At 40.7% G+C, this 25,279-nt stretch overlaps 1 protein-coding gene across 4 annotated transcripts in view; it reads right to left on the reverse strand.

Moving 5' to 3' along the window:
* The window catches only part of LMTK2 (lemur tyrosine kinase 2), a 92,505-nt gene that overhangs the window by 30,512 nt on the left and 36,714 nt on the right, over positions 1-25,279 (reverse strand). For 3 of the 4 annotated variants that reach the window (XR_011155222.1, XR_011155221.1, XM_069029677.1), the window contains exon 1: positions 13,884-14,187. The exons of the other annotated variant lie outside the window; for it this stretch is intronic. Coding sequence is in view for 1 of the 3 variants with exons in the window: in XM_069029677.1 (XP_068885778.1) it covers positions 13,884-14,037 (154 nt within the window). In the remaining 2 variants the exon portion in view is untranslated. Of the gene's footprint in view, positions 1-13,883; positions 14,188-25,279 lie in introns of those variants that run through there. 4 annotated transcript variants of the gene reach the window in all.

Here is a 25,279-nt window from a genome sequence, read left to right on the forward strand (position 1 = left end):
CAGGCAGCGAGTAGAAATCCTCACCTAATCTGCACACAAATTTAAAATATATCACCACAGGACAGTACTCTGTCTTTCAATAAATGTATTTGTGACAATCTGCCAAACACACAAGTTGCTGTCACAAACACAACGGATGTAATCAGCTCCACCCGGTTTCTGTTTCTTGTGATTCACTGGGTGATTTGTCTCCATTTCAAGAACTTTAGATCTCTAGCCATTTTACAAACACCTCCAAATAATTTTCCAACATTTTATAGATAAACATTTTGTACAACACATTTCCTGAGATTAAGTCAGGTTATTACTCACACAGGATCAAAAGCCTCAAATGGCATTTTAGAAAAATCCTAAGTTATTTCCAGGGGTATTAAACCTATTTTCCTCCCTGTTTTCATCTTCAATAGAGAACAAAGACATGTGGTTCCCTAGGAGACCAGAGCACACATCTTGAGTTTTGTTGTTGCTGTTTCTTTTCAAACAGGTACTGCCACAGGGATTAGAAGAGTAGTTGGACCACAACTGATTAAAATATATTTAGATATTACATCACTGTCAGAGTTTAACAATGTCAGGTGACCTGGACTGACTGGATTTTACGAGAGCATTTCAGTATCAATGGGAACGTCTGGCAACAGGACACAGTGTGTATGAAGCCTTGAAAATAAGAAAAGCAGAAGCTGATCATGAGTTAAGGGGCACACAAACTTTTCCACCTATCTTTTAAACCTTCAAAAAACTACATAATTTAAGAGATTTGCAGAAAAAAAAGCTACAGCTTTTTATCATGTTCCACTGAACACTTACAGAATATTTACTTATTTTAATTACATGTAAAGACTAAATTGACATAATGAAAATCCTGCTTTCAAGTGTGTCAGCATATTTTCAGGTCACATTTTCTGCACAACTAGGAATATTATCAATACAACAAGTAAAAGTTAGCAAAAATGGAAGGTTTTCAAATAAGTGATTCTGTTTCTGGTTTCCACAACAGTTTTGGCATTCTAACCTCATTAGGGACTGGGAATACTCCACTGCAGATATTGAGAATTGTTCAAACACAGATCAACAACAATGTGAGACCACTCACCAGCTTTTAGTCATAACTCTGAAGAGAACAAAGTATCTCTGAAGAGGGCTCTCAATAGAACAATTCATATTCATTTAAATCAAGTCTTCTACATAACTCAATGGATATTTTTTAATTTCTAAGCATCAACAAGAAAAAAGGGGAAGATAACAGCTGACTTCTGTTTACTTCCTCCAGATGTTCAGTAGCCTGATGAAGGAGACTGAAAATTACCTGAACTGCAAATACAAGCATTTTGTGAAGTCATTAATTAGCTGAATTACTGTAACAAGCACACACAGGTAATAGAGCTGTAGATAAAATTTAAGAAATTCCTTTGAACTCCTATTTGAAACCAAATAATAAAAGGTAGCTTTATTACAAAAAAAAAGAAAATATTTATGTTACCAGGTATCACAAATTAAAATTACTATTTCAGACATTTTTCCAAACCCATCACACCTGATTTCCAAACAACTTCCTTACCTTCACCAGCAACTCCACTGAAACAAGAAGTCAACTCACCCCAGACTATCAACTGAACCGATGCAGATTTTCCCTAACAAACACCCAGGAACACATCACCACAATCACAATATACTCCTTCCAGTAGAAGATCAAGACTCCTGAACCCCTCAAATGTTTCAAGCATTTAGGAAAGTTGGCCAAGCAAATCCCTGCACACTGAACTCAGCCACCAAGAGCATTGTAATTACTCACAGAAAGCATTCCTGCTATTTGAGGACTTAATTTCAGACCAGGTTGTTAAAGCACCTCAACTGCCAAGTGTATGAAACACTAAAAAATGTTATCAAACTTTGAGTTTCTAGTACACTCTAAGGTCTCTTTTGATGCCCACATGAATTTTCCAGTGACTTTCTGTTCCCCAGAGAAACAGAGCATTATCCCTTCTCACCAGAACCTTCTGCTCCAAACACCTCATCATCTTCTAGATGGTCTTTCTGACCAGCCTCTACTGAAACTTGAAGCAGCTTTTCAAAGTTTCCTTTACTTCTTTCAATCCTACTGTTTCTTTCCAAGACCTGACCAGGGGTTTGTGCCCCCAGAAGTACATCTACTGCAAGTACATCAGTTGGTCTAGAACATGATGGTCTCTCTACCTACAAACTCTCAGCCCTGCACTATCCCAGCTACAGCAGCACAATCACAACTACTGTTTACACAAACATTATCATGTTCACTGCAACTTAGGATCCCCACTTTTGACCCCAGCAGTTACAAGTTATCAGAGCAAATCCAGCTAGGAGGATTCAAGTTCCAGATGATCTTACACACAATTTATTAACACAAAGCAAGACATTTATTTAACTCAAAGTGGTTTATTTATTATATCACTCAGTGAGACATAATGAGCACTATCAATCATAAGTTGCACTTATTGAACATGTTAGATACACTGCATATGTATTCAGACATTTAATATGAAACAGATTATATTTTTGCTGGAATTCCTTCTGTAAAGGAAACTGCACATTTATCAAGCCTAAAGTCTAAGTGTTTTATGCAAGTTACACTGTTCTCCATAAGGTAACCACCTCTTTTAAGTGTCTTGGAAAGAATACCTAAAAGAAAAATATTGCTGCTGTTCATTATGTTACTTCCTAACCTTTAAATCCTTTTATAATTTCCTAGGAAAGAAACCATGTGAATGAGCAGCAATTAATTGGAGAAAGTAATGAGCTTTTTCTTTTAAAAGCAAAGATCACTTTGAAAATGCAGCTTATCATTAAAGGTCTGTTAAGATGGAAGTTATCTAAACTTCCAAAAGCACAAGGCAATTTTCACATAGAAAGTTATGAACAGACGCTTTAATACAAGAAAAATGCCAATTATCATGGGCAAGTTTCTGCAACAGTTACAGAACAGCATTTCAGATGACTCATACAAGTAAGAGCTACTTACTAAGAATTACAGAATCCATATCTGTTTGGATAAACTTTGAAGTTTCTTACACAGTAATTAATAAGTAATATCTTTAATTTGCGGGGGTTTTTAAAAAATTAATGTAAAATTAAGTATTAAATTATGGCAACCTGTAACTGGGCTAAAATTTATTATAAGTGAAGCTATTTTAATAGCTTGCATGTATACATATTCAGCGATAGAAGTCACTGATTAAATATTGGAACTGGTCTTTGAGACAAAGTGCTGAAAATCTGCTGCAGTATAACCTCGTTTGCATTTTTCAACTATTTCCATCCAACAATTAATTCACTGGAGCTTTGTAAAATGACTTGGAACTAGAAGATATTTAATACACCCTTTTGTTTGTAAATTGTGGAAGTATCAAGGAATGATGGATATTTATTTTATGATCCTGACCGAAAACAGCAACCAGCAAGAAATCCATTCTAATTAATGCAGAAGAGCATTTTATATAGCCATCACACAAGAATTTTCTTTAATTAAAGAACCTGTTAAAAAACATTGTAAATTGAAATAATTTTAATATAAACCTGGATAAAATCCAATAAACACTCAAATTCAAGATTCTGAATATTATACATTCTAGAGAAGTTAATAGATTTACTCAGCATATCACTTTAAAACCCTGCCATATTTACTGTAACCCTATGCAGTAACAACCTAAGGCATCTTAATATTTATCCAGAAGTCAGAATCTGTTCTTTAGGAAAGGAACCACCAAACAGATTTAAAAGGCTTCCTGTCAGCTAATACAAACAGTCTAGCCTACTTTGCTTTGGTATATCCAAACTACTTAAGCCAGAGGAAGAGGCCTGGATTACGTCCATCCTATATTAAAATAAACAGGAGATGAAGTGCAGCTGTGTCACTCTATGTGTTACTGCAAGGTTCACACAATGTAATGCTTTACAAAGCTCTGTGCTAGCACATGTTCCATTCCAAAATGGCATCTAGGGGGTCCTAAATTATCAACACAGAAAATCAAGTATTCTTCCAAAGCTTCACAGGATTAAATACATCTATGTTATTTACCCACTTTTTAGAAGTACAAGGTATCATAAACAATTCAAAGCCCGGGTTGAGGCAGACATTTAATTAACAGCTTGTGAAGCAGATTCCTCAGCACCTCTGAAGATGCCATTTCCTAAGCAAGTTCTTCACTAAAGCCTAAGTTTGAGCACAGCACATGTGAAGTCAAAGGCTGAACACAGGCAAGCACATGAACAGGCTCACTGAGGAAACAATGATGAGCTGTGTTGGCATTCTCAGGATCAAGTACAGACCTGAGAATACACACGTCAGTATTTATTACAATGTTTCAAGGGGTGGAAAATGTTATTTTCATACAAAGCATATCTCAAAGCAACTTCTATAGGCCAGGATTCCCTATAACTTCTTAAGTTTCTTTTAAATTCTTCATAAGAATTCTTCATTCTTTCTTCATAAGATAGCTCTCCAACTACCAAATGCAACACTCAAGCAAATGCAGGTTTTCTCACTAGAATTGTTTGCCTTCTCTATCCCATTTCCCAGTCTGCCCACAATACTCTCAAATACCCACATGTCATCCACCTGTGGCATCCTTTGGTATCATTAATTACAAGTAATGAGCATGCCAACTAGCCAAATATTCCATCCACATTTACTTGCCAAGCAATAGCCTCCACTCAGGAACAACACAGGACCAGGTGTAGCTGGCCATACACGAGGGATGCTGGGCTTGCCTCTCTTCTACTACCCAATTATGAAAAGCTGGTATGTACTCTTAATTTTGGTTCAATGTGAGTAATCACATTATTAGGTTCTCAACCTTCAGAAAACTGGGCTAAAAAGTGCGTGATACCACACAGTTCTAAGCTCAGGGAAACAGAAAAGTAAATGTATATTCCAGACATTACCGAGTGCACTGATAAAAGACATTCATTACTGTGATAAAGGCAGCGTAAGGCACAGATAAATTAAGCATTATTAGGGCACAGTGAACTTCAAGGGAGCATCTGATTTTAAGCTTTCAGCACAGTAGTTGCTATGCAACAACAGTCCCACTGCATAAGCAAGAGCCCATTTCCTTTCAAGAGCAGCTATATAACTGGCACTAATAGCTATAACTATTTCCAGCACAAATCTAGCATGACAGCAGTCACTTAAACTGTCTCTTGGACACACTCAAATTATATGATCATGAACTAAGATGCTACTTTATGACACCAAGGCAGAACAGTGCAGTCTATAAAATACTAATGAATGACCAAATCTAATTTTGCTCCCTAGCTATACCCAGGGCATCTTTCATAAACTTTGTCAGTTTACTTACTCTGCTTTCAACAAATATTAAAGCAACCACATTTAGAAGTGTAATACCACCCTAATTTATAGGGGTTTTGACAAATTCGATTTTAAAAGCTATCCCAACTTTCCTAAATAATGCTGTCATTCTCTTCCATGACAGCAATTAAGTGGGAAAGTGCTATTGACTCCTATCCAGTTCTTCACAAGTCAGATTCAGATCATTATCTTTCCCTCATAAAGAGGTTCTCCTGCATTTATTTACTCCCTGAAATCTTCAGAGGTTTGCTACTAATAAGCACAAAACCATACAGACAGAACCAGGCCTATAAATTCAGATGGCCTGCAGGTAACAGGGAGAATACTACATGAAACCTCTATTCAAAATTATTGTTGACACATCTATTGTGTAATGCCCAAGCTGTATGACAAGGTAAAGCACAACAGACACTGCAACTCCTCCATTTCACAACCAAAAAACCCCAACCAAACTCAAGCACATTCCATTCATTACTGCATTCCTGTAATCTCAGTTTTTTCCTGCTATGCTCCATTTAACAACTGAGCCAAAAAAAGCATCGTTTCCAAGATTAAGTTTCAGCAGAAATGGGTGCAGTACGATTATTCAGTTGTGCAATGCTATATCACAATGGGCTTTAAAATACTACATTAGAAGGGCATTCAAATCACCAACCTTCAACTGAGATACAACACAAGCAAACAAAAACTTAGGTTTTGAAGGAGTGTTATTTGCACTTCAGACATTCTTTTGAAAATAAAATGAAGAGAATTCTAGGGTGAGAGAGACACTCCAAATTCCAATCTGCCCTTTGCCTTGAATGGCCATTACCAGTAAAACAACAGTACTCCATGAAGAAACATTCCCAAGATCTCAGATGATTTTCATTGACTTGATGGCCTCAATACAATGGCAACACCTTAGTGAAATCTCAAATGGGTTCCAAATGCCCAAAATATTTCAAGCAGCAACTGGAAATGTTCCCTCATTGAGCACTGCTCTCTAAGAACAGGCACACAACACTGCTTAAGGAACTTTTACATTTCTCAGTTTACACCTGAACTTTTCAGCATTCAGATTTTTAGTACTTAAGCCACTCAACTCAAGCACAAATGTTTACTATCTTAGAACAATAACCTGGAACAAACTATTGAAAATTTTATTAACTGAAGAGTTATTTCAAAAGTCTGTCTTCTCATGACTTTATTGCTACCCTTACATTGGATAATGCAAATGTCTAATGCATTACTAATAAAAGTAACCTTGGGTATTATGTACCCTTTTGCAAAAGCACTTTATCAACTGATTTTATTTTGCCTTCTATGGAAAAATCTTACTTTCTAGATATAGTCTCAAGCAAAAAAACCTCTTAGGGACTTAAAGCTGCAGCTTTCCAAGTTACTTGTGCACAATTGTACTTAATCTTTCTGAAAACAAGAAGCAGTAACTAAAAGCTTGTCAATAAAACGATTTCCTGGCTAAACCTGAATTGTGTCACATGGCCTAAATCAAAGTCTGGCACTTGGAAAGATACAAGTAAAATGACAAGACTTTTCAGCAGTAGTGTGAAAAAATAATCAAAAGTCAAATACAAGTCTGTTCCCATATTCTACCAGACAGAAATTGAAACATTTCATCCCTCTACTCAACTTGTCCACTACAAACCCTGCCTTACCCTAGAACTCCATTAAGTCCCTCATGGGGCAGGTGAGTGGGATGAAAGGCCAAGGCATGTGCATAGACAATTCTTTTGAAAAAGAATTCTTCTTTACAACCATTGACCATCAGAAGTAAGGGTAATGAAGACAGCAACATGGCTATTTCTTACAGAGTTTATCCCCATGAAACAATAAAAACCCCTCTGACACACTCCTCCAACCCATCTTGAGTTCTGGATATATTTGTACAGTGTCAAAAGCCAGTTTCACAGTTAAATGTGTGTTTTGTGGACACATGACCCTGAAATATCACTGTCCTATGCAATAAGTTACAATATTTTCAAGAAGAAATCTTAGCTACTTCATATCACAACTGAATGTGTAATTCCATGTCAACAATTCTCAGCAAATTATCTCTGTCCTCAAAAAGAACAGAAGTCTACCCTGCAGTATAAGTCAGCATTTTTTCAAACTGCTTTATCCCATGCTCCCCCCTAAATGCTTTTACAATGTGCTTCAAGTGAGTTTCTACATCTGCTTAAATCCACTTTGTATATAAGAGTGGCACAGGTTACATATCCCAAGGCAAGAATACCCAGGGAAATGCTGGACTCTCCTGGAGCACAGCATCTCGGAACAACGCTGCTCTGATCCTCCTGTTTCTGAACGCTTGTCCTGGCCCAAATATTGGCTGACCAGTTAGTAACCAGCAAAACTCTGAGCTGGGATTAGTTTTACATTACTGACCTTATTCTATTATCCTACAAGTCTTCCCAGTAATGTCAGAGAATTACTCACACAACAGCATACTGCTCAATTTTAATAAGGACTAAATATAGGCTGGTACTTCAAGTGTTTACAGAGCGAGATCTGTTTGAAGTTTCAGTGCTAGAATCTCATGTTTGCACAAAGGCATCTTAAGACAAGGTAAAAAATATCCATGTTAAATAATTATGTGCCTTATGCCTTCATGGCAGTGTTTCTGGAAAATCTGGGTAGCATTATCATCTTGCAAATATATCACTGACACTTCATTGTGTGTATGTATATGTGTGCATATAGGTACATACACATGCTCACAAAATTCTGCTGTGCATACTTTATTCTGTACTGCTAGATGTTGGTTTTGACAATCATTTCCTACTCAAGTACATTTTTTTTCATCTGCTATATCATTTCTCCAACAGTGAGGCACAGGAGTTGGAGATTATTTTTTTTTTTTACACGGGAAAGACCACAATAATTCAAAGCAGCATGAGAAAATCACACATCAAGGTATCTCAAACCACCAGAAAAGCATTATCTGCAGCATGGAAACCAAAACTACAGTATCTTTTTCTCCTGTCATTTGATAGCAATACAAGCTATTAAGATACACTGCCTTTGAAGAGACTAATTTCCTTTACTTCACAGGAAAGAAATCCATAAATGCAACTTTCATGTGACAGGATTTTCTGGAATCTTGATTTTATAGCAGATGCCTTTCCAACTCCAATGTACAGCTGGGTTAAGAAATGCAGGAAAGAAAGGAAAAAGCAGCATTTTGCAAAAAGAGCTTATTAGATCTATTTCTCACCCCTATTCATAGCTAAGGGATGCCTAGGAAGCACAGGCCATAGAGTAAATGACTGATTTTGGAGAACTGGATCTGGTCTACAGTCTGAAAGCTTAAAAGTCAGCACTAAAAAAATCTACTGTTACTATTTTCTGCACATCTTTCATACCAAAGAAGTCTCAGGGTGCAATGGTAGTCCCAGAAGAGTCATGTCACTGTTAAGTCACTACAGTGATGTTTCTACCAGGAAGGAAACTTTTGTAAGTGTAGCAGCGTTGGACAAGGTGTTACTTTGTACAGCATTTCATACTAAAATCATTCAGAAGACAATTTACTGACAGTGTGCTTCCCACCACTACCTTGCCTAAGCCACATACGGCACAACACCTTGCTACAGACAGTGCTTAAAGCACACGTGCAGACTCAAAGGGCTATCCTGACACATTTTGTACATTTCTGATTATAAAAGTTGACAAAATGTTTCTAGTATCTAGGTGTTGCTCAAGACCTCTCATAACAGCAGTACAATGAAAACAAAGAGCTCACAGAGAGCAACAAAAGCATTGAAGCTTTTGCAAATTGTATCCAGAACCGCATCAAGCTCCAGATACCAAATGCCCACACCAAACAGAAAGGCAGACCCAAAATAAAACCTAAGGCAGACTCCAGTACTCCATGTGCTGTCCTTCTGCTGCAGAACTGCAGTGTTAGTACTGAAACAGAACTGTGATTTTTGCAGCTCTGGCATTACACTGACTGAGGTCCCTTTATCCCACGCAGATAAACTGTGTGTGAATAGTGACTGAAACCAGACTACAGCAAATATCCAGAAAATTACTCCCTATCAAATTTACCAATCCAGAATGCTGGATCTCACAAAATCTTTTTTTATACAGGGGCACAGCCAGCACCCATCAATGCACCCTTTCAAACCAATGCCCAGCACCTGATGCTGCAACAACAAACCTTTAAACAGTCTCTGATCAGTGCTATCTTAACATGCTGCAATGATACCTGAGGAATTATTAGATACACCCCAGCACTGGAGACATAAGCAACTGCTTCAGAAAGTGACCTCCTCCTATGAGGACTCCTTTAGTTGTAGCAAAGTCCAGACACTTTATAGCCACAGGCAGAGAAAGCAAACCAAGCCTGTGAACAAAGCCTTGCATGGAACATCCCTGCTGGCCAAAGTCAGCACTGGCTTCCTACCTCAGAGTCAAACTCACAGACAGAAACAAAAGATAAAAGACAAATTTCCAGCTCTAGTTCAACGATTATTAAATGCTTGGGACAGAAGCTAGAAAAAGAAATATAGGGAGAAGTAAATAAGTTCAGTGCTTGAAAAGGGAGGAAGGATAGACCACTCCCATGGAGGGCACATACCACAGTTAAAATCCCCACTTTAAAAGCAAGATTTTTCTTAACTTTCAGAGTTGCTAACTTGCATACACTTAGAACATTTTCTTATTATGTGCAAGAGTCACAGACATTTTACATGGTACCAAACCACAGGCCACAACTGCAATTTGGTCCCAGTCTGACAGAACTCCAAGTAAAACATCAAGCCAAACCAACACCAAAGCAACAATTTTCCCAAGGGGTATATACATACACTACAGAACTCATCTCAACACACACAAAAAAAGTGTCTTCATCTCAAAAGTTTTAACTTGTCACCTGAGGCCAGCTGACTACACTAGATATAGCTGCATGAATATTTAGATACTCTGGATACTATGTACCAATTTCTAACCATCTCTTCCTGGATCCTACATGACCAAGTCCATCAGCAGGGACTCCCTGCCACTGACACCCAACTGGGCCACTCAGTCCCAAACCCAAGGTTCTCAAAAAGCAATCATGTAGGCACCAAGTGCAGCTGCCTCACTTCAACTGATCAGACTGTGTAGTCATCACAAGTGTGGAACTGAACACACCTGCTAAAATTGCTACCACCTATACAAGTTTTACAGGATAATAAAAGTATTTTGGAGTCTTACTTTGTATTTGCAAAGACTTCAGAGAGCACAGAGATGATGAAAAGACTTTGTCTGACATTACACACACACTTGATTCAGATGCTCAGCAGAATTAAGGTCAAGTATGGAAATCCAAGTCAGAACCAAGAGCCTGAATGTGAAGCTTTAGCACAGCAGGGCAGCCATGGTGGTTTGTGATGCCCTGTGTTTGGCTGCTAAACTCTGCTGCAGAAGAGCAGTGCCCAAACATCCTTACTTCAGCCACACAGCTGCTAGTGGAAGTCATGTTAGCCTGATGCACTCAGGGAAAATCACCAACACTGCAGGCTCAAGACAACTTCAGCACTTCAGTCTAGGAACTCCTTTTCAGCACAACTGCCCCAGCTCTCACCTCCAGTATAAAGTCAAACCTTAAATTCAGAACTATCAGAGTACGTATCAGTATCCTTCTTTTCCACTCTCAGAATAAATTAAATCTACGTTAGTCAAAGTATTTTTAGCCAGTAGCATCTTCAACAGCCTGTTTTTCGTATTTCCTACAAGAATTGCTACGAACCTTACCAGTGAAACAGTTTGAACCTGATTTCATTTACCTCCTCTCCTTATTGTTGGATAAAAAACATATTAAGTTCGTTTAGAAATATAACATCAAAAATGCAGATAAATATAGAACACCTCATAATCTGCAAGAACTATGAAGCCACACTTGTAAAGAGTGGCATCATTCATCTCAATCAGGGCCCTGAGAACCTGACAGCTCCCCAGCCATCCAGTCTGGCAAACTTCCACAGCATTTCCACAAATTGGAGCATTTTTGCACAAGGAATCCAATCTAGTCTTGCTAGAACCTGCCCATCACCACTTCCAGCATTCCAGCTTCCTCCCCAGAGGAGGAGTTAATTTATTGCAGGTGTATTCCATGAAACAGTCTGTAAAATCCCTTACAATAATAACTACAGGCACTTTCCTTCTTTTTCTGTGGATCCCATCTTTCCTATTACAAGCAACACACATAAAAATGTTTCTCCATTGTCAAAGAAGCAACCACTCTTGTTAGGTGAAGAACTGCAGGATTCTAAAGTAATTTTGAAACCAATTACTAATCATTCTATGAAAAGCCCATTGAATTCTTCACAAGTTTTCAATCCATATGTATCAGACCAAGTGTTACAGTGAACTGCAAAAACTGCCAAGGCCCGGAATGGAGCCCACCACCACCTGCCAGCCCCAACACAGGAAATCAAAGCAACCTGTCAGGGACACAAGAGGGACATTCAGAATATGGCTGATTTGTTTTCAAACACAACCCATGACTCTTAACCCTGCAAAATAAAGTCACAGGTTTGTCTTCAGACAGGTTATAAAACCTGCCTAGAATGACAGAGAAGGTTCAAGCTGGACCAGTCTCATTGTCATCCACTGGGAAGCTATTCAAAGGAAGGAGAAAAAAACAAGGGCCTTGTAGCTTTCCCACTGGTTCCTGCTGCTCCTACAGGTGATGACACAGGACACGTTGCAGCCTAAGAACCTGTTGCACTCAAACCCACCAGGCACACATTATTTCAGTCAGGAGAAAGTCCTCCCAGCAAAAGTGATGCCAGTGAAACTGGAAAAGGCGCCGTGAGGCCCTGAAGTTTCAATACTAAATATCCATCAATAAAGTAATCCAAATACATTATCTCTTATTACATGACAAAGACACAGTAGAAAGCAGCAGCTTCATTTCCTGGAGTCCACTGGGTTTCCCATGACAGGATCTGGGCAGTTGGCTGCACTTGAGATAACATCCCATGTATACATACTTTGGCCTAAATATAACCAAAACCTACATATAAAATTAAAATATCTCATTCATGTTGTATGAGTCCAATATCACAACATCATAAATATTTCTCTTAGCAGTACTGCAGTTGGCAGACCTGATTCAGTCTTTTAAAAATACAGAAAAAAAAAAAAAAAAAAAACCAAACCAACACTTTAATACTATGTCCTGCAATTTGTCCAATCAGCTTTTCATTTTGAGAATAAAGCTTTTTACCAGTGCCATGGAAGTTATGCTTTATTCCCCTATCTTTGTAAGGTACATGCATACTCCTAACAGCAAACAGGAAATCATATTAAAAAAAGAGAACACTTTGACATTTCCCTTTCAATAGAAAAATTAACTGCATTTCAAGGAAAGACCTAGAAAAGGCATAAAAAAATTCTCCATACAGAACTGATTCTGCTGTCCTACCTTACACCTCAATGACAAATTGATATTATTTGGACAAAACTCAAGTACTTTATAAATGAAAAAAATTATCATTTAGCATCAAAGGAAATAAATATTTAACTGACAGATTTCTCCTTTTCAGAAGTTCACCTTTATACGAAGTATGAAAGACCTCAAAGCAGGCTGATGGAGGGAGTGACTTATGAACGATTCATAAATGTTCTGGGAAGAAAAATCTGGGAAAGAGACACAGGTCCGAAAATAAAGGAAGTATGGGTTCCACTCCCAGTTTTGATACCTCGTGTGGAAGAGCAGCCAAATTACCTAATCTTTGTGCTTCATATCTTTCCCTCCCCACTGCTCCTGCTCCTCCCTCAACATCTTGTCTATTTAAGCTGTACAACTCTTCGTGGCTAAAAGGGAATCTCAGCACACATTCAAACCAACCCAACTCTAACAAAATTCAGTCTCAATACAATGTTATACTTGTAAGTCCCAAACGCCAACAATAAAAATGAATCAAAGACGTAGTCGGTACCTGTGAGTCCTAATAAACCCCGGATCAGTCACTCCTGCAACTACGAGGACATATTGTTTAGCTTGTGCTTTTAAGACAAACAGGAAAATAAGCAGGGTAATCGAAGGAAGCTAGGGTTACCTAACATACGAGAGAAATGTGAACTACATGACTATTTAGAGAGCCCGGCCCGGGGGGGCCGGGTGGGGGGGAATCCGACTAATCTGACCGGAAAACAGGGAAGCGCCGTCTGCCCTGGAGAGCCTCCACCCAGGAACGGGAGTCCCGGTGATTCACAGGCAAAACCAGAAAAAGAAAAATCCCGCCGAGCTCTGTACAGGCGAAAACAGCAGCACTATAGGAAGAAGGTCTGCGGTAAACACACAGAGAGAGCAAGCCCGTAGCTCAGTGCCAGGGGTCTGAGCGATCCACAGCGGGGTATCGCTCACTGCCACCGGCAGAGCCGTGACCTACAGCCGGGGAGCCCCAACCGCCCGCCGTGCCCTTCCCGACGCTTCGGCGGAGCCCTGCCCGCAGCACGGGGGAGGGACGGGGGCTCAGAAACCCGCAGTGCCGCCGCTCCCGGGCCCCGCCGCGGAGCCGCACCCCCAGCCCCGCTTCCCCGCGCTCACCTGCACCTGCTGGCGGCAGCGGAGCCGCCTCGCCGCTCCCCACGAGCGGCCACAGCAGAAGGACGAGCCCGAGCAGGTGTCGCGAGCCGAGGAGCCGCGGGCCACCGCCCCCCCGCCGCCCGGCGCTCCCGCCGAGCCCCCCGCGCTGCCGCATGCCGTCCGCTCCCGGACTGAGGCCCGGCGCCGAACGAGGGGCTCGAGGTTCTCAGCGACTCCGGGGAGCCCCCGCGGCAGCCGCCGCCCCCCGGCTCCGCGGCATCGGCCCCGCCGCCGCTCCCCTCACAGAGCCCCACCGGCCGCCGCCGCCATCTTCCGGGCTACCTGACCGCGACGGGGCGGGGCGCGCTGCTGATTGACAGCCCGATGCACCAATCAGCCCGCGCCTCACGCTCAGGAGGCGGCACCACTGGCTGGGATGGGGCTAATCCGTGATTGGCAGGTGTGCCAGCCAATCGCCCTGCAGACGGCGAGCGAGGGCGAGGGACGGCTGCGGCGCGAGAGCCGCGGCGCGCGGTTGCCAATCAAACGGCGCTCGGAGCGGCTGGAGGAGGGCGGGCCGAGGGGCGGGGCTTGGCCGAGCCCGCGCGCAGGGCTCCGGGGCGCGGGGGGAGCAGCGCCCCCTGGCGGCGCACTGTCCCCTCAGGCCGGTCCGGGCGTGGAGCCCCTTCAGAGCTGCCCCGGAGCCGCCCCGCCCCGGCCATGCCTTGGGATCAGCCCCTCGGGAGCGCCGAGCCCCGGCCATCCCTTGGGATCAGCCCCTCGGGAGCGCCGAGCCCCGGCCATCCCTTGGGATCAGCCCCGCGGGAGCGCCGAGCCCCGGCCATCCCTTGGGATCAGCCCCTCGGGAGCGCCGAGCCCCGGCCATCCCTTGGGATCAGCCCCGCGGGAGCGCCGAGCCCCGGCCATCCCTTGGATCAGCCTTGCGGGAGCCCCGAGCCCCGGCCATCCCTTGGGATCAGCCCCTCGGGAGCGCCGAGCCCCGGCCATCCCTTGGGATAAGCTCCTGCGGGAACAGAGCCCCTCCTGCCATTCCTTGGGATGAGCCCCTAGGGGACCACAGCCCCGGGTGCCATTCCTTGGGATGAACCCGGCGTATTCCTGCTGCTCTGCGGGAGCGCGATGAGTCCCAGTTAGAGACCGGGATGGGCACATCACCCTCCCTCTGCAGCCCGAGCGCTTCCAGGGCTGGAGGTGACCTTGATAAATTATTGATACCAGCAGGATTTAGAAATAAAGATTATTCTCCTTTAGGTCTGTGATTCTGCTGAAGTTTGAGTACATGAAAATGAGGTGTCAGCTCTAAGCAGCATAAATGGAAGTGTTAATCCTAAGGAATCAGGGGCTCTCTGCAGTGAGGAAATAGGGAAATACCATATGACTAACAAACTAGATTTCCGTTTTCCAAATAATTTAACGAAAAGGCTAATTATGTCACGATTATATAATGACTTTGGGAGCACAGATTGTCCAAAGAAATGTACAATGAGTGCACCTCTGGGAATTCATGAAAGGAAAGTTTTGTGCTCAAAGTAGTATTTGGAACATGGTGTCCAGGAAGACAAAACATAAACCTAAATCCCCGCTGTTCCTCAGAATTTTTTCTACCATGGGGATCTATTTAAATCAAACTACTCTTACCAGTCTGTGTCTAACCCCAGATATCCTCTGTCTGGTTGAAGACATTAATTGTGTTACCCAATGACCCATATTTTTTGAAATGTTCTAATTAGTTTTCCTTCCAAAGGAAATATTTTACTTGAATAATAATATGGAATACAATCTTCTGTTTTGTTGCTTTAGTAAATTATTACTAATGCATTATGCTGCTTATAATGAATTACTTTTTTAAAGTAGTCCCAGAATATTGTTTGTCTGTCTGTCTGTGGATTTCATGGATGGGAGGCGAAATGTGATCCCTTCCCTTTAAAATTAGTGATATGTAATATACAAGATATAATATGTATGACATAATTGTTTTCATGTACAAACAGCCACCATCTCCATTTAAATAGCTCTTTGCTGTTGTGAAACTGAGGCTGGTGATGATACAGCCAGGTCTTTTTCTGTATGTACTCTCAGTACCCAGTGGAAACATCAAGGTTAGTCCTTTATCCTTCACTCTATCCCATCTCCCTCCCATGAGCACGGACATCAGAGCTGGGGCCCCTGCATGCGAGTGTGGCTCCTTTTAGCTGACGTTAGAGCCACGCTGTGTAATGATGGTTATTCAAATAACGCTGTGTTTCTGTGGTGTAACATGGGCAGAAGCAGTGTCCTGATCACTGCCGTGCCTTGGCTCTGAGGTACTTCTGAGCTCTGTCACAGACTTCATGCAAATTCCACACAAAAAAGATGTTGAGATTGATAGCAGCCACAGACATGAAGTTTGAACCTTCCTTTGTAGCCTTCCAGCAGGTCTACAGTGCAAGGGTGTTCACATTTCACTACTGAAAACAATTCATTGCATCTCAGCACAGCAGGCTGCTTGATTTCCCAACCCACCCTATCATAATTGAATGCTGGGCCTTTGATGTAATTTTCTGATAAAACATCATGTTGTGATATCATCTGGGATGTTATGGCAGCATATCATTACAAGGACTTGTTAGACCACAATTCTATAATGATGGGACATTTAAGGTCTGCTGTGAATTAGTCACTGGCTGAAGCTAAATAACCAAACCTTCCAGTCCTTTGTTCTACATGTTAGTCACAGTTTACTCCCTATCTTCAAATACACCACAAACATCAAAAAAACCCCAAAGACACAAAGCCTCATCTCCTATCTCCATCCTCGGGAATGTTAGATTCACCATTTACAATTTCTGCAATTAAACATCTGTGGTAACTACACGAGACTACTGGGATGAGCAACATAGTAGTGAGTAACCTGGAAGGTATAAAATATATTTACTTAAACAAAACTCTTCCTGTGCACAAAATAGGACGTGTCACCATGTATCACAGCCTCGCATTTCTTGATTATGCACTGTTATCATTGCCAAATTACTGAAGCTGCTGTTTGGCGTGGGAGGCATTAAAACCTTTTTGTCAAGACAGATAATTGGACCAACTAAAGGATGTTGATAGTTTTATTTTCAGTTGGTTTTCTTCAATATTTTTGATAACATTATTGGTGCAGAAGGAATATTTGTCTAGCAGGCTGAGCAAGTTGCCAGAGGGGTGTTAAAGGTCCTCAATGTAACTGTGAATAAAGCCCCAAAAGATTCACAATTCATTTAATACAAAAGAGCATCACTGAGCGTCAGGAGCCAAGCTGATCACAGGACCCAGCTCTTTATTCCAGACCACTGTTTTAGGCACCAAGATTGGCTTCTCTATTTATGAATGTTGAGACACACACTCTGCTCTCCCTCCCCCCAAAAGAATCATGTCTCATCCTTTCAAATATAACCTTTCTTTCCCTGTCAGTGTTGTCTTTTTGTATTTAACAAAGTGATTCACTTCTCCACCCTACAGAGACAAAATAAATATCACTGGTTTTAACCTCTACCTTCAGTCATCAGTGACCTAATAGTGTTTTTATATAACTGGAGGCTTCTTTCTCCATTCCAACACTCCAGCATCCAGAATTTCACATTTCAAGGAAAATTGGCTGAAGAAAAATGCATTTAAAACAATCAGTAAAAGAAATTTTCTCATTTGTGTCAATTGTTCTCTCTTAGTATCTATGTGTCATCCTAAAATGGGTGTAGGTCAGAACTTTCTGATGTCTTCCCACAAATGATTAAGTCTGCACGTGGAAAAACAAACCTCTGGAATATGTGGTGCTGCATATTTTCAATTGCTGGTAGAAAATTCGGTTTGCGTTAATTTAAAAATGTGTTAAATAGAGATCAAACAGCTCTTTTTTAATCCATTCCTTGTAAATCATTAAGGAATTACATTCTTCTTGGGAAATATTTAATATTTGGATTTGTATCTGCCACTAGCATCCTGGAACATTTAGTGTAGTTGTCATTTCTGTTGACCCAGAAATACTTAGTGGATTTTGATGAGCCTGACTGGGAAGGTTCTACTTTCTTTGGCTTCAAACAGGTAAACTTTCAATAAGTTTTAACATTAAGCTATGAAGATGGATCATAATTGTAAGTGTACCTCAATTAATTTAAATTTACTTTATTTACTCTATTAAATTAAATTCATTTCACTTTAGTCCACTGAACTATTCTATGGAATCAATGGAGTGAGTCAAACTTTTGTGAAAGAGCATTTAAGTACTCCCTCAAAAAAGCATAAGTGCCAACATTTGCATAAATTTATTCTCAACAGTATTCCATCCTGGTTTACAAAAAATAGAGTCAAAAGTGGGTAAATTTCTTTCCCCACATATTACTCTGATGATGTTTCCATCCAAATTGCCAACTCATGCCAATTTTGAAGCTGGCTTTTATGCCACTGACAACTTTCTAATGCTGAAATAAAAGATAATCTGTGGTGATAAATCTGTATTTTAAAGCTTCCTATAGAACCCTCCACCAAGATTGTAAGAGAGAAATGATGTGTGTCTATTCCCTCCAAAGGTATAGGAGATTTAATTAATTTCCATTAACACAAAAGGAAATGTAAAGTTGTGATTTTTGTGCAAAAAAGCTGTTGTGAAACTTTCTCAGCTACATTAGAAATTCCTTCCACCCTCTACTATTTATTTTTAGTAGACATTAAACCATGTGGACTATTAAATTTTGCTCCAGATGTAGCAAAGCAGGACTGAATAGAGTGAGAAACCATTTAACCAAACGAATGTCTGATGCAGTGCTGATCTAAATATACATTGTATGTGTGTCAAGGGAAAAAAAGCAAACCAGAAAAAATATTCTCACAAACAGACCAAGTAAGAAGCAAGAGATCAAACAACGAGGTTGCAGCTCAGCTTCTCCTCATGCAATACTTTCATGAAGGCAATAGTTGTGGAAGCTGCTCAGCAGCTCTCAAGAACTTGTCCTATCTGAAACTGCTCAAGAAAGCAAATGCCACTGCGCGAGGCTCCGGGTGTTCTTACACTGGAGGTGTAGGTGACAAGAACAGCACTTCTGCAAAGGAACAGTTCAGCACCACTTCTGCCTAAGTGTGAGGGTTTAGTAAAACTACCTACAAGGTACAGAACCAGGCAGTGCCTCTGAGAAACAAACCATCTCCAGGCTGCAGAATGCTCCTGTAATTAGCCGTGTTTAGCTAAGTGTTTGCTGATGCAAACTCTGCTTACACGATGCCAAAAAAGCATTATCTGTTTCTAGACCTCTTGAGCAGCAGGAATCTCTTCATCACAAATCCTTTCAATAAAGGAAGGCAAACTTTTGAGCACAAGATAAAATATGATTTGCATGTCTCACTAAATAGAAATTATAATACTAAATTTTGATGAGTGTTATATGTCACCTCTTGAATGTGTCACCTGTTGAAAGACAAAAATGGCTTGGGATCCTATCAAACAGGGAATTCTTGATCAACCTGTCTATTAAGGTTTCCATATGACTTCATACCTAGCTTTATAGAAAACGATCAAGAAAAAGTCTCATACAAGTACTAGTTCTCATTAACATTGAGCAAGCTGAAACTCACAGAAGATTAAAGGACAATTTTTTTCATATGCAGGCACCCACCTTTCATTTTAAACATCTTTAATAACCCAATCCTATGCAACTGCTCTAAAATCAAACCAGAAATTATCTTAGACCTCTTGCATTCCCTTTCAACATTTTCTCACTGGCTTCCACACTTAGCTTTTGTGAAAGCATGAGCAAAGGCTTCAGGCTAAGAACCCCTCTGTGTATGGGGGGGAAGCTCATCCCAATCTGGAAATAATTTGTAATACTGACAAAAGAAATTTTTAAAAGAAGTACTTGGATCTGGAGGGCAGATCCAGAAAAGAATAAAAGAAGAGTAAGGAAGCTGCTAACAGGGAGACAGCTGGTGTCTCGATGCTTGCAGCTGAAAGCTTCCAAGCACACTTGGAAGAAAAGCACAAGGATCCAACATTTAGAGGAAGGTGAAGTTCTTTACAGCACTGCAAGTGAAGGATGTACCTTGTACTTAAAAGTTAATGCTTTCTTATGTATTTTTCTTATATTAATGAATGTTGTCTTCCAGAGCACTGACATTTCAACATGACCAATTACACAGAGAAGAATTGGGTGAATCAAGACAAATTAAGCAGGATCAGGAAGAATCTTGTCAACTGAGGAAGGAGCACAAACCAATGTATCCTGCACATGTAAACTGGAAAACAAACTTTTTAATATTTTCATTATTTTTAATAATTATTTGTTCAAAAGATCATATTTAGAACAAGAACCATTTACAGAAGGTAGCATTTGGTTATACATTTCTGTACTATTTGGTAATCAGAAGAGAAAGAGGTAAAAAATACCTCAGTGAAAATTTACTACAGAGAAAGCAACAAAAACCAATGAGCAAAACTTGTGCCACAGACAAGGAACAACTCACTAAAAACAAATATCAGATGCATTTTAAAAAATCTTGTCCTTCTTAAGGCCAGCACCTTATTTTAAAAGTTTACTTATTAACTGGCTACTTACAAAAACAGACCTGAAATAACGTAGCTCATTTTCCTTCTCCTTGCAGTCTGAGAGTCCAAAGATCATCCAAGAATCAAAGCCCTTCTATCTTCCACAATCTCTTTTATCTTTTTAATAAAGCCAATCCAACACAAACAGGTTTACAAAATTATGTACATTTTGTAGTCTTACAGGTGAAGTCGCTTTGCTTGTAGGGTTATAAAATACAGACAAATAAAAAGATTGTGAGAATTTAAGCAAGGCTCATACTCACTAGAACTGGTTTTCCAGCCCCAACACTAACAACTTACTGAGCTCAACTCGCCATGGGGGATATGTTTTCCTACCCCTTGTTACAACATTATAGGAGCATTGCATGTCCTTCACTCTGCACTATATTGTTTTGGCCATGTCCTGCAAGGGAGTAGAGTTGCTTTTGTGATTGACATTACTCATGTGTGCCAGGATATGGAGAAATACGTGATGTGAAAACAGCTATCAGCACCTTTACCAAAAGTTTAATTCCTCTGCAGGTGTGTGCTACCAGGGCTAAGTAATTTTGACCATCCAAATGTTTTTAGAACATGGCAGGTGACATACCTATTCCAAGACATTACAAAATGCTAATACCACATCTGCTTAGAACTTCCTTTAATGCAGAAGCAGACTAAGAAGTTTCAAAATAACAAAACCCCCACAACTTTATGTCATAGTGTACTACATAAACATGAAGAATTATTTCCTCTTGGGTTATGGGCATGTGCCATCAGCACACTGCTGGAAAGCTGCCTAACAAGCTGACAACTTCTGAATTACCCCTGTGTGAGCACAGCTCAGGTTATCTATTTATAAAGCCATACCACAGGTGTTGCCTACAGTGGGGTATTACAATAAGCAGCAGTTAAAGAGCTTTTCTCATTTTGATGCGACCCAGGTGCTCAGTTGTGCCTTATCAGTCTTTCTAGTCAGTGCTCTCAATTAGAAATTTGGAGAGCCTGGCATCTGGCACAGGAAGACAACAGAAATGAACATTACCATTTCCCAGGGGCCATGGATTAAACATGGCTTGCACCTGCTCTGCTTACTGCTGAGCTGGTAAAAGCAAGATTACCAGTTTTACCCTTTCCTTGGTTAAATTTTACAGCTTAACTATCTACCAAAGTATGGACCACTTTTTAATTTGACCCAAATATATTCTTTATCCCACACAAACCATTAGATATATTTATTTTTCCTAAAGTCATGTCTCAAAATGCTGAATCACTGAAGATAGGTACAGAAAATGTTATTTTTATAAAGCAAATTAACACAACTCACATTACATTCCTACACATTAAATACTCCTGTCATACAAGAAAATATTCCAATGCTCTTTGTGCATTAGCACATCAGTGTGTGATATCAGATTTTTCCTCTGCCTAGATTTGCTTATGGTTGCTGGAGATCAGGACAGTTATAAGAGCTTTCCTCTTCACTGGCTGGTCCTACCACTGGCAAAGGGCTTGGACACACATCCCTGCTGCATTGTGCTTTTCTCCAGCTGGCAAACATGAGCCTGGCAGCCATCTGTTAACATTGCCCATGCTGATCTAGATTCCCTGCCTGGGCAGACCCACTGCAGAGGAAAGAGCCACTCTGAGGATTCCTGGTCTCATGTACTGCGAGCCTCATCCTGTACACGAGGTGCTAATGGAAGAGAAAGTGGAGAAATGTGCTGGTTTGGCTGGGATAGAGTTAATTTTCCTCACAGTAGCTGGTATGGGGCTGTGTTTTGTATTTATGCTGGAAACAGTGTAGATGTTTCAGTTATTGCTGAGCAGAGCTCACACAGAGTCAAGGCCTTTCCTGCTCCTCACCCCACACACCAAACAGGAGGATGGGGGTGCACAAGGAGTTGGGAAGGGACACAGCCAGGACAGGTGACCCCAACTGACCAAGGGATCTCCCAGACCACAGAGCTTCATGCTCCATGTTTAAAGCTGGCAGAAGAATAGGGAAGGGGGGCACTTTGGGAGCAGTGCCATTTGCCTTCCCAAGTCACTGTTACACGTGGTGGAGCTCTTCTTTCCTGGAATGGCTGAACCTGACTGCCCACGGGGAGTGGTGAATGAATTCCTTGTTTTGCTTTACTTGTGTGTGTTGATCTTCTTTACCCATTAAACTGTCTTCATCTCAATTCATGAGTTTCCTCATTTTTACCCTTTCAATTCTCTCCCCATCCCACCAGGCAGGTGAGTGAGTGGCTGCAGGGGGCTGAGTTTCCATCTGGGGTTAAACCACAACGAGAAAGAAGGTCTCTAGAACATCAAGCTGATCACTGCAAGGCAGGAGATCCTGTGTGTGCCCCACCATCACCTGCCAATGACCCCCACAGAGATCTGAACAGCTCCAGTTATGGCCCGAACCCAGGCTCACCTCTGTACGCCCTGGTGCTGTGGCACTTACACCGGTGGCTCAGTTAATGCACACAGTTCTCCTTCTAGAGCAAACTCTGAGTGAGAAACACACAGGAGCTCTGCCACAGATTGGTTTAGTGTCCAAAGCTCTCACCAATGGATATTGTTTCCCATATCTGCTCTAACTTATTTTCTGCTCTGTCATTCCTGTCCTTGTCTGAAATACACTTTGTCCACTACTGAGAAATTCAGTACCTCTCCAGATGGCTCTGGCTATTTTCTTCCCTTAAGCAGAGTTTGTGCTGCTGTATAGAACTGCATGACATTACAGAATATCAGAGAAAGTAGGTTTAGTGCTGTACAATGAAAACACAATGCTCAGCCCACTGTTAGAGGCAAAAATCTAAATAAGACATAGATATGAAGGTCACCATTTGGAACACAGCAGGTACATAGTAACTTATGGATTTGCTGATCCTATGTTGAAGGAATCTTGCATTTAATGATTTCTGGGTGTATATATAGATCCCTCACATAGAGAAAGAATATTCATTGGTTCAGAGGACCAATAAATCAGTTGTTGTACACTGAAAATGGATTGACAGCAGACACTAAACCAGTTGTGTTTTATTTTACTGCTACTGAACAACAAGCAATTAGCATAAGCACTTGTGATAATTACAAATTAAAATATGCAATTGGTCATGCATTTTGTGTATGTAATTTTGAGTCTACTTCATCATCTGGCCTGGGAACAGCTATCATATATAGCCATGTTTATTTACAGAAAGAGACTTACACTGCAACTGATTGTTTTGTGCAGTGATTTCAGCATAAAGCAGACACATTCAAATGGATTTGAGGCAGAACAGTCATTCCTGTGTTCTCTGTCCACTGCACTATTATTGATATGCTTTTGCTTTTTGCTTCATGGAACAATATTTGGCAAAAGAACTCAGGCTCCTGCTTGATCTTAAAAAAAAGTAAAAATTACTGAGGAAGGATGGAACAGAATTCCACAGATAGATTTGCACATGATAGACATACATGTGTAAGAATGCATATAAAATCCCAATGGAACAATGTCTACATTAGTGCTACTAATTCTGTAAGCCTTTAAGCCACCAAGAGAATCCCTCGTTGATTCTGCCCTTTGTTTAATTGCTACAGACTTCAGCAGCAGTTCCGGCCATTCACAGAGAGAAGGGTCAGCCCCTGAGAGACTGATAAGATATTGCAGAGATTACTAGAAAGGAAGAAATACACCCCCTTAACAAGGATATGGAAGAAAACAGTGCCTTTCAAATGGATCTACAAGAAGCAGAAATCAGAATCTGTGGCTATGTTTAGAAGCACAGTATGATCCTATTTATGCAAGGGCCTCAACCCAAACAAGTTGAGGAAACTCCCATTCCCAAAATTAGGAAAAGAAAATGTAACTTGCATTCACTTAAGACTCCTTTCAGACTTGCTCATCTTTCATTATACAGTTTTGTAGATAATTAGCTCCTAACTGAGAAATTAAAGATGAAGCCACTAAGAGTGAAATAAACACAATATGGGAATGAGATGAGAACCTAAGGAAAATTTCATATCACATTTCCTGAAAGTGAGCTTCTGTCAGAAAGATGATCATGACTGCATTAACAAGCCCCCTGGTTATTCCCAGCAACATGACTTTCAACAGCCTTTGATACACATAATGACAGCTTTGCAGTATTAAAGCTTAATTTGGGGCGAATAGAATTCTTCCTTGATTTTTCTCTCCACAGACTCTGATGCAATTAATTCCCCTGACATTGCTGCTTATAAAACCAGGTAGGTCAAGTTAAAGCAGTTAATAGCAAATATGTATGGACCACAATGATTTTTCCCCCTGCCTGCAGTATCCTGTGCATAATTTTACATAGAATCAATTGACTCTTGTTAAAAATACTACATGGTTTGTGTAATAAGAGGCTGGAATTCTTGATTTTACATAAATATACATTAACAGCCTTAAGAAGAAAATTGCTGCAAGTCAGAACTTTATGTAGCTTTCAGAAATGAGAACTGGATCTAGGTCAAAACTGAATCTTTAAATAAATACCATAAATAAATTGAAGTCTAGACTGCCTAGTTCTGTAAACAGGAAAGATTATTCTGTATTTTCAGTGACATGTAGTTCACATTACAATACAGTTTTGAACAAAGAAGTGTGTGATCACTCATAAAACATTTCCCCTAAATGCTAATGAATCTGTGGTGAACTAAAAAACAGGCTACAATGCTGGGACCTTCCCTTCTGCTCAGCCCTCAAGCAAACATCCCCTGGAAACTCACATTGTGCATTGTCAGGTTATAGAATGAGATGTGAGGTATTGAATAAGGTTCCTCTATCCCACAAGCCAAATAAGTCTTTGCACTTTGATTCTGCAGTCAGAACTTCAACTCAGTGCTGACTCATGTGCATCTTACAGGG

The sequence above is a fragment of the Aphelocoma coerulescens genome, chromosome 14, assembly GCF_041296385.1.
Source record: "Aphelocoma coerulescens isolate FSJ_1873_10779 chromosome 14, UR_Acoe_1.0, whole genome shotgun sequence".
Lineage (NCBI taxonomy): Eukaryota > Metazoa > Chordata > Aves > Passeriformes > Corvidae > Aphelocoma > Aphelocoma coerulescens.